Here is an 11146-nt window from a genome sequence, read left to right as displayed (position 1 = left end):
GTTGCATAGGGGTAAATAATATATCGTTATTTGGAATACATACATTTCTTGTGTGTTCTGTGTCTACAGCAATCTATGTAAACACGTTGTTAAAACAGAAACGTTTTTCATGTTTTAGTAATATTTGACAAATTGTAGACATATGAAGTGTATAATGTGTGAAGCCTGAAGTCCAAATATCAAATAAACAGTTTTACAAAAGGTACAAGTATAACAAAACAAGTGCACTTTTATTCAAAAATATAACCAAAGATAAAGAAAGCAGGTTACGGTAGGCTGTTGATACGAAAACTTGCGTGGTACAATGGTAAGAACTGCTGACTCCCAATCAAGAGGTGGGAGGATTGATACCAGCTGCTTATCAAATTTACTGTTTTGAGTAGTGAGCTGCTCTTATTGTTTCATGTGTGTTCCGCGTCTACAATGATCCATATAAATATATAATGACAGGAAATGTGAGAAGAGGTGCAAGTATAACAAAACAAGTGTGATTCAAGAATATAACTAAAGAATAAGAAATCGGATTAGGGTACGAAGTTGATGATTAGGGTATGAAGCTGATACGACCGCTTGGGTGGCACAGCGGGTAAGAACTGCTGACTCATAATCAAGAGGTCATGGGGTTGCTCTCCAGAATTACAATTTTGAGTAGTAAGCTGTTCGTATTGTAACTGTTGTAGAATAAAAACATACCTTTGATTTGAGTCTGTAACAGCCAGTGTAAATTTATGGTACTTGTAAAGGTTAGCTCTTTTATTATTCAGTTTTATTTTCTCAGTCACATCTACACTCCCCCCAATCTGACACTGCTTTTTTCAAATAAAGACGTGCTATAACAGAGGTGAACTCAAATGAGGATTCTACGCGTGACCACTTGCCGCATCCAAACGATGCCATCTTTTGCCTTTACACATGGTGCGGCTGTGTTTTCCTTATGTGTGAGTTGATGTTCCTTGAAGGCAGGGCTTCTGTTTTCTTTCTCCGATGTAGAACCCTCATACACATCTGAGTTCACCTCTGTTATAGCACGTCTTTATTTGAAAACAGCAGTGTCATATTGGGGGGAGCGTAAATGTGAGAATAAAACTGAATTAAATGTGAATTTCCCCTTGGGATTAATACAGTATCTATCTATCTAAAAAAAATAAGATCTGGCAAGATCGGGAAAAAAAAACCCACATGGTTACTGATTACAACCGCAAGGAGGCATGTGAATGAATATGAATAATGTTGCATTCGTGCCACAATGTTTTCCAAAATGTATTATACAGATCATTAAATGAGTTATTCCAAATATCTTATATACCAGGGGTGGCGAACTCAAGGCCTAGAGTGCCGCAGTGGCTGCAGGTTTTCATTCTTACCATCTTCTTAAGTAGTGACCAGTTTTTGCTGCTGATTACTTCTTTTAATTAACTTGGCTCAGGACCCATAGTAGTTTCTTTTTCTTTAATTAGCATCCAAACAATAATGAGACACAAAACAAGCCACCACATGACCATCTCCCCTATGCCCATTACACAATATCTGAAAATAAAGAGAGGTGGTGTTCTTGGTAAGGTTGATCTCTCAGGTCACCAAAACATTTTGATGGTGCTCTTAGAAAAAACAGAAAAACAACAGTTTTCGAAATGTGTGCTGTGGCAGAATGAGACCAGCAGTAACCCATGGAATTAAATAACGGGTTTAATTAACAGCAAGAAATGGCTTCTCATTAAGAAAGTGATTGGAATGAAATGGTTGGAGTTTGAAGCCCCAGTTTAGCTGGTCATCAGTTAGCTTGTTTCACATCTTATTTCTGCTTGGCTGTCATTTAATGAAGAATGTGATGGGGAAAAAATTAATTAGCAGTGAAAACTGGTCACTGATTAGGTTAGAATGAAAACCTGTAGCCACTGCAGCACTCCAGGCCTGGAGTTCGCCACCCCTGATATATACCTATGTCTCTGTTTTTTTTCCTCAGTGTGGCTTTGACATCATGGACCATAAGGTGCTTACTAATTCAGCATAAGCAGCAACACTCAATAAAATTGAATAAAAAAAAATTCAAGTGACGGTGAGATACAAAGAAGGCAGATTCACCAGTATTTGTGTGTCAACTTTTATCCCTCCAGATCAGAGAATTTCCAGTTACATTGTCTCAAAACACCACTCACATCTACTGTTATTCCCAGTTTCAGATAAAAACTAACAGAGTCAGATCTGGGGTGGGTGTTGTATCGTGATCGTGACAGAGAGAATAAAAGTAAAAAAAAAAAAAAAAGCAAACTTTTACATGTACTATAGATTTACACCGGCTTTTACAGACACAAATCAAATTTATGTTTTTATTGTATAATATTAACAATAAGAGCAGCTGTCTACTCAAAAGAGTAAAGTTTCGGGGGAGCTGGTTTCAAACTCACAACCTCTGGATTATAAGTCAGCAGTTCTTACCGCTGCACCACGGAAGCTCTCGTTTGATACAGTATTTGGCTGATGGCCAAATATTTGATATTTGGCCATCAGCCTTCACACAGTGTCTACATTTTGTAATTTATTACTAAAACATGAAAAACATTTCTGTTTTAACAAAGTGTTTACATAGGTTGTTGTAGACACAGAACACACATGAAATTATTTACTCTATACAATTCTAGGTAGCTCACTCCCAGAAAATCAAAGCAGGAACTGGGAGAACTTCTTGCCCGTTTTGCGGCAGTGGGGGGGATGGTATAGCAGGCTGCTTGCTGCTTAGGCTTATCGACACATTTACAAGACAAAAGACGCTGACAGAGAGGTGCAAAGGAATTTAAAGTGGGTCGTATTTACGAGTTTTTTTGTAGGCTTTGGTTATTCTAGTGTTAATTTAGTTTGAATTTCTTGTACAGGTCATTACCATGTCATTTCTTAATACTTGCAGGTATGAATTCCATTCTGGTGTATGTCGGACATGAGGTACTTCATAACTATTTTCCCTTCCAATGGAGAATGTCAGATGGCCAGTCTCATGCAGAGCACCTTACACAGAACCTGCTAGCAACTACAATCTGGGTTTTTATTGCCTATTTGTTATACAGAAAGAACATATTTTGGAAGATCTAGAATCCAGGCACCTGCAGCGGAGATACTGAAATGTCATTTTTGAATTCTAGAAATTTATCAGCTGGAGAAGGCGGCTTTAGGCCTCATTGAATTGTACACGTATGTGATGACAACTGTTATAAACAAAAGTTTAATTTTTAATCAATTTCTTACTCCCTTGTCTTTATCTAAATAATATATTCATTTATACAGTACCCTTATTTTGTACTTAATAGCATGACAAAACCTGGAGTTGAGTGTTTTACAAAGGATAGATTTTGTACTTTCTTTTAATATGTAAAAACCATACAAAGAATAAGCAAAATGGTTAGTATAACATTGCTGAAAGTGTAATATGTGTACCATGTATACAACAGGATGTATAAGGGAGCACAGTGAAATAGACAAGGTTTTATAGGGAAATGTCTTATGAAAATGTTAAACATAAACATTATTAAAAAATGTAATTTTGTTAAAATAAAGTGAATGTCTTTAATTTTTTTACTTATAGTCAAGACAGTTTTGTTCAAAAGAACTTTCAAATCACAAGTACATGTGACAGTTAAATAAATAAATTTATAAATTATACAAAACACAGGTTCTAAAGAGTTAAAACTAAACCAGAAAGAAGTATCAACTGTAGAAAAAACAGAACTTTACATGGCCCACAATGCAGTGGGGTGACATCAGCCATCGGCGACTGCCAGCTAGTACAACGTAATCCAAGTATTCCAGAAATGTGCACATAGTGTAGATCTCTGTGAATTTAACCTTCTTGGTTGGTCAATATGCTTGAGAAACCCATAATGACATCAGCATTTCTTAATGAAATTACTTTAAATGACAATTGTTTTGGGCAACAGGACTTAGACTGATAAAATTCATAATAAGACAACATTTGTGACAAAGCCTAGCTTTGGGGACAAAAACCCTGCACCAACAGTAACACATTATGTTGTTAGGTCACTGTGGCACCGTATGCACTTTGTGTGCTGGGAGACCTAGAGAGGTAGTTAATAGGCGGAGGTGCCAGCACATGACAGAAATGGAGCTTCGGTGGATTCTGGGTAGGCCAAAAGTGAGCCTGGGGTGAGATTCTAAGCAGCCTCCAGGATAGTTGGGACAAATACTTAGATGGCAGGAGAAAGACAGGGTGAGAATGTGTAGGTGGTGATTCTAGTAAAGTGGACAGCCATGACAGCTTTATTACTAGACAGCACAGATTTCACTAGTGGTATGGTCAGACTCTGGGTCAGGTGGAGTGTATCACTCAAGATCACACTATGTAGTGTGGTGCAAAGAGGTGCAAGTGCTACCTCAGTAAACAGCAGAACCAGAAAAGTCCCAAGTTTACCTAATCTACAGCCAGTCTTGTTTTGGCCATGTGCTTCTCCTTGTTTTGTTCAGCTGGCCATCTCATTGGCCATTAAAGGTAGCACACCAGCAACTAACATCTTGCTGTCTTTCAAGTAACCACATGCCAATACACATTCCTTTTGATTTAAAGAGACAGCATAGGTAAAAGAAATGCATCCTCATGTAAACATATTAAAAAATATTGCAATCATTAAGCTACACAAGATCGAAATAAGAGTTACTGTTGTTCTTCACTGTGAGCATATGAAAAGTCCCTGAAGTCTGGCCCTATATGGAAAGTAATGACAGCAAGAGGTACACATTAGTACAATCATATCTGAAGCACTATTGTCTCTCTGTAACTCATTTCCAGATTAAGTGGATAATACAAAATAGTTCATAGTTGTCATTAATTATGCGCCCAGCCTTTAATAATAACTGAATTATTACAGCATATAAAATACCTAATCAGAGGCCAAAGAATGTCTCATTGCAGCGCAAACGTAATAGTAAACGCTGTGTATGCGAGCGATCTCATATTATATCTGAGAACCTTGCAAAGATACCTCCACAACATTCTGCAAGAATAAAGTAGGAAAGACACTGGCAGCATCTTGCAATGTGCACTTTCTGAACCGCTGGCTGAGCAATTTCTTAATTTGGGACACCAAGTCTGTCTTTTTAATGAAGATTAATGGTAAAATGGATGTTGATCTGTATTTTTCTATTGCTTTATTAAGCAATATATTTCCATGCATTACTTCAGTTTTTCTGTGGTATTGACTTAGATATATTTTGTATCATGCCATACTTCAGTCCAAATATGGTTTCCATATTTTTATGACATATTTGTGCAACGTTTATGTCCATAAAGATCTGCCTGTTGCAGAATGTATTTTGTAACATCTACTATATTATGTCCGTTAAACCTGTTAATAAAAAACTCACTGCAACTGCATTTTGTCTCAAGTTATGGTCCACTGCTAGTCCACAGCTCTGATGTACATGGCAAAAGCGCCAAGCCTGAAAGTTAGTCCTGTTACTGTAAATCCATACCTTTGAGATCAGCCCGAGGTCAGAGCACACTGCAACCAACTCGGTGGGCCTTTACGATTGTGCTTTGGTGTGCCCAGTAGCCATGTGGTGTCTCCCTTGATTTGCTTATTCCTCCTTTGTGTTTATTGGGGATATCTCTGGCCTCCTTGACATCATTCTGAAAGTTAGGATGCCATAGCTGTGCTCCAGTGATCAGCCATGAAACAGGATTGCACTTACAGCAAAAAGTCTCTTTCAAAAACTGGTATTTTTTGAATAAAAAATAAGGAACAGAAGCTTTCCTTTTCACCACAAAGTTTACAGGGAGAGAGATGCCAATGTAGTTAGAGCAGTTTTGTACAGGATATCGAAATGTTTATTTAATGTTGGAAATTAAATTGGTGACCCTTACAGTAACCCTCGAACCAGTCCAATTGCACAGAGGACATGTCTTGGCTCAAACGTCTCTCAGGAATGTTTCTGAAGTGCCACTTGAAACACCATCAAAGATAAATTCGCACTTAGCCCAACTCTGTCCTTTGGAGTGTGATAAAGAGTTGAACAAATAGTTTTCGAATGTAGCCTCGGCACTCATGGTGTAAGCTTTTGGTGTAGCTTTAAAAGCAGCACAACCTTGTACAACACTGGGGCTGCACACATAAAAACATACTTTAGCAGACCTGACTGACTATCAGAAACTGAGAAAAGTTCATCCAAGCTGACAAAAATACTCCCAGTTCACATCATAATTAAAAACTCAATCCTGAATGAAAGAAGGTGAAATGAATGCCTTGCTCTAAATACCCTGGGAGAGTTGAATTTGATGACATTAAAGAAAAGCAACACACGTGAGGAGTAAGAAAAAACCCTGGAAACTAACCTCTCAAGAGAACCACCAACACATCAGAAAGTTTAGATTTTTTAGCACGATCCTTATCATTGATATTAAAACACTTGTAAGAACACTCGGGTGCTTTTCCTAGCCACTCAGATATAACGTTCTGCCTTGTTCTTGCTGCTTCTCTTCAGTATCTGAGTCGACTTCATCATCATTACAGCTGCACAGCCCATCAGGTAGCTCTTTGGATTGAGGGCTGAGCCAGGACATAAGGGTGGGTGCAGCATAATTTCAAATCTATAGCTCTGCAGACCACTAACCTGTGCAGTGGGTGTAGGGACACTGAAGAAGGGGTGATGAACAGCTGCTCCTATCACATTCTCCAATTGACTGTTGCAAATGCAAACAAAAACCAGTACGCTATTAAACTGGCTACATTCAAGACAAGGAACCAAATAAAAACATGTGAACTGCTTTGGAGTAATGGATTTGTTTAGTACAGAAGAAGCACTGCATGTACGTTGTTTTGACTGTTGGTTCAGGATCACAGTTATGTATTCAAGTTTCATCTTGAGTTACAACTTCTTAAATTCCTCAAAGTTGTTCTACTGAATTCATTTGCTTAAGATGCAATGGCATAGCTCGAGTTCGTGCCTCTCGGGGCGGGGCTACAATTTGCCGCCCTCTAACATATCTGAATATGTTAAACTATTTAAATAGAAAATTAAAATGACGTATAGAGAAAAATCAAGATACATTTTGCATAGATTTATTCATATATAAAGAAACGGCAATAATTTTTTATATACATTTATAAGCATCAACTTGACAAGAATATAGTATAGACGCACTGATAAGCTGTGTTCTAATTATTAGTTTAATATAATTACGCTACGAAAACTAGAACCAAAGTAATAGGTGGGGATGCGCAGAGCAAGAATGCATTTGGATTAATAACAAAACAAAATTATAAATTGTAAATTAGTTGTTTATCTTCCTAGAAATTATTATCGGTGTAACGTTTATGTTTATTTTTGTCATTGCCTCATACATTTCAACTGCTGTGTCAGATGCAGAAGGACAGTCTGAACATTATTTTTCAAGCATTTGTGAACATGAGTGACATTTTTCTGAACCCTGCTGTTTACACACGAATTGTACTGAGCCTTGTGGCCAATAATGCCATCCACCACCCCCCCCCAGCTACGCCACTGTCAAGATGGTACATGGAATATTGAGTGTTGCAATGATATTTCATTTCCAGAGTTAACACGCACAGCCCTTGCTCATGTTTAATTGTTTAAGCCCTGCTGTTTCGCTCTTTCATCCTCTTATTATGAATGGCCAGACTTTGGGTTGTCTATGCATTCTGCAGCCCATGTCCTGATAGTGGCCACTCCTGGTGCAGGGAAACAGGAAATTTTGGAATTACATGTTGGTGACTCTGGGGTGGCAGCAGTTATTTAGGACCCCTTGCCATTAGTTATAATAGAGTAGGAGTTATGCACGACGAGTATTCACTGTGAAAGCCTTTTATAAGTATGGTGATGGTGTGACTGCTGCGCAATGGGAATTTCTGTGTCATTACCAGTTAGGACATCACGATTGTGTCCCATCTGCTCATGTGATTACAACATGCGTGTGTAATTTCAGGGCTCAGCCTTTAAAAAGAAGTCCCCAGTTGAAATCAGTTCGCATAATGCCTGATAGGCGATGGCAGCTATTCAACGACTGTTTGGAAGGCGCATCATTTCACGCAATTGTGACATTTTCCATGGCCTCCGAGATCCCCAGATCTCAGCTTGTGATTTTTTTCTGTGGGGACATCTTAAAAGCCAAGTGTACCGCACACGTCCTGCAACTATTGCTGAACTAATTAGGAGAACTGAAGTGGAAATTAATGGCATTCCTCTTGAGATGTTACATTGAGCAATGCAGAATTTCCACAAGAACAGTGTACACCTTCATGATATTTTTTTCAAAACATAAAATGAATGTTGAATGAATATTGATTACTATCATTAACTGCATATCCTGTACAATACACTTCATCATTAAATGTGAATTGAAAATTTCCCCGTTTCCCTGCAACACCCGGTACATGTTGACTAAGTAAGAAGGAATCACTTGTTAGAAATTAAGTGATTCTATTTTCAGTATCCATGAAACCAGAAATATTCACAATTCATCACAAACTGTAAAAACTTGAAATTCACATATTTTTTTAGCATGCTTGATCTAATTTTCAGCTACTTATAAAAAAAATCACTATTATAGATGTCCCCTTTCATGCTTAGGCTCAAAAAAATTGTGAAAGGCCTGATGTGAGAATTTTCAAAACTGCATTTGGTAAATTTGATTGGAATGTAGAGAGCATTTCTGTGTGGTATTTGTGGATCATTTATTGTTTTACGTGCATCTACTCTATGTTTATAAAATCCTAAGCCTAAAAGTGCAACGATTTTTTTGTCATGCTTTAAATCGGGCTTATTTTAAAACCTAAATATATATCATTCTTTTCAGAATTTATCAAACTATAATGTGATGTTGTTAGATTTTTAGATTCTTATTCCGTTTTTAAATTATAAACTAAAATATCAAGAATTCACGTCTCGCCAAGAGATTTAACTACGCCCTGGGCTGGAAATAAAAGACAAAGAGTAGGACAGCTGCTGTACGGGCTTTTAAATATTTGAAGTGTCACGCTGTTTTAAGATTAAGTTTAATGTCACTGTCTCTGTGCACACTGGTATGGATTTATTCATACAGGCAGACCAAGTATGGCACACAGGGGCTCAGCATTTAGAATTGCCAGCCAAGCATGGGACTAGTTAGCCAGAGACAACTGGAGGATTGTATAGTCAGCCTAAAGACAGAATAGTATATTTCTGTCCTCTGTCAGCATAAAATCTTCTTTCCTTGTTGGGAGAATGAGAACTGCATGTAGGCATTGTGCTATTCCTGTATTTTTTGGAGGTGGAGTTCAGTCCTTTCCTGTCCTTATTTGGAGACCAGAGAGAAGACATGTGGAGAAGACAGCATAAATACATTGAACAAGCAGTCAAACCCTTTGAAGCTGTTGGACGGAAAATTATGTCACCCGTCGGGAAAATCCTCTCAGTGTGGTGACGAAAGATGGCAGACTGGGTAGATCAAGACTCCCACCTTGATAGAGTCTGTCATAAACTTCCCGTCTGTAACCGCGTAAAAACCGTCAGTAAAGTAAGCTAAAGTATATCTGTTTCTCTCATGTGATGTTTGTACTGCCGTATTCACGATGGGAGGGATATCGCCTTTTCTGTCATATTTCTATCTTTTTCGGTTACTTAACATGCTGCAATTTCAAAAGAACACATTTCCGGAGAGCTAATGTCTCCTAAGGATACACGCGCGAAATGCAGATCAGATCGCATCGCATCGCATCGCACGGCATGGCAGCAGCTGATTGAGCAAAGAGGAAGTTAAAAAAAACTATTTATTTGCCATTGTATCACCGTTTAAGAGCGGGTTTCGGAGGAGCGACCGCCTCTCCTTGGCGTGCGTTTAGCCCCCCTCTTCACCACGCAAGCGGCAGAGACACAAAGTGGCTGGTGCATAGTGCAGGCCCTTGGGGCTTGGGTTGGCGAGTGAAACAAGCAGGGAGTAAGCCCCCTAGTTTGCATATAATGGGAAAAGCACTTGATATGGTTTTGTCCCCATCTGTCTGTCCGTATGAAACAACTCTCAATGGAGTATTTTTTTATTTATTTTTTTAATTGGCACCCTCTTCTTCAAGGAGATTTGTAGGGTGCCCATACACTTTCCATTGAGATATCTCAAGCACACTGTGCAAAGTTTGGAGATTTCAAAGCCTGCCATTAAAAGTATAGGTGAATTTGCAAACTTGTCTCCCTTAAAATAAATATCCTGTGTGAACTGTAAGTATGAGGAAGAGATTTAGCTTAGTTAAATATCTTGCTTTTGTCATGCCCGTAATGAATTAATTTCTTAAGGCTCCCACTTTATTTACTTTACCTTTCTCTGTTACAGTTGGCTGCCTCTGATCTTTAGACTTATATCATGGTTGTAGAACACCCCCTGTTTCTAACGTGTGCGGAGGGTGCCACCAGATTTATGTAGCAAGGAGGGACAGGTAGAATCAGGCCAACACCTAAGCCCTACTGAATTTCCACCCTGCCACCCGAATATTAACAACACCCAGGAAAATACCCATAAAGATTAAACACACCAAACACACAAATTTATAAAATGTTCCTTATTTGCTAGAATAACTTCTTACAAACACAAAAAGTACTAAATAAACCCCATTAACACACACCCGCACAACAATATTTACAGTCCCGAAAAAAGTCCTTACTGTAAGTGATGGCAGTGATTCTGGAAATGGAAACTATGGTTAAATTAGGAAAAGAAGTACGGAATGCTCCTATTCAAAAAACTGCTTCTTGGAACGTGGATAGTCAATTCAGTCCTACCACCGGCGTCCAGAAGAAAAGCCTTCGGAGGTGCACCTCTTCTCCAAGAATATCGAAGGACTGGATTGGGTGAAAAATAACCCATTGCCATCCTTAAATCCGGTGGCCGAGCACCATCCTTCTCATCCGTCTCGTCCGATGCGAGAGATGGACGTCTGAAGTGGAGCTCCGCTAGCAGTGGTGCTATTTTTCATATTATTTGCTTATTATTCTGAGATATCCTGTATTTATTCAACCCGAGAGGGACCGCTACAGTATATGTAAACACATATAAACATGGCCAACAAGAAGGGGGGTCCGAAAGAATCGAAGACTAAAGCTACATCCAAGCTGCGATCAGCAAGCCCTAGTTCGAGATACGGCCTCTCAGAGACAGACC

At 38.7% G+C, this 11146-nt stretch overlaps 1 protein-coding gene across 2 annotated transcripts in view; it reads left to right on the top strand.

Annotated features, from left to right (window-relative positions):
* Window positions 1–3530, top strand: part of hgsnat (heparan-alpha-glucosaminide N-acetyltransferase) — a 376297-nt gene extending 372767 nt beyond the window's left edge. For both annotated transcript variants that reach the window (XM_039751089.1, XM_039751090.1), the window contains exon 18: window positions 2903–3530. In XM_039751089.1, the coding sequence (XP_039607023.1) occupies window positions 2903–3084 (182 nt within the window). In that variant the 3' untranslated portion in view covers window positions 3085–3530. The remainder of the gene's footprint in view (window positions 1–2902) is intronic.
* Window positions 3531–11146: the final 7616 nt, after the last annotated feature.

This window comes from Polypterus senegalus, chromosome 4 (genome assembly GCF_016835505.1).
Source record: "Polypterus senegalus isolate Bchr_013 chromosome 4, ASM1683550v1, whole genome shotgun sequence".
Lineage (NCBI taxonomy): Eukaryota > Metazoa > Chordata > Cladistia > Polypteriformes > Polypteridae > Polypterus > Polypterus senegalus.
The sequence above is the reverse complement of the archived record's forward strand: the minus strand, read 5'-3'. Positions and strand labels throughout refer to the sequence as shown.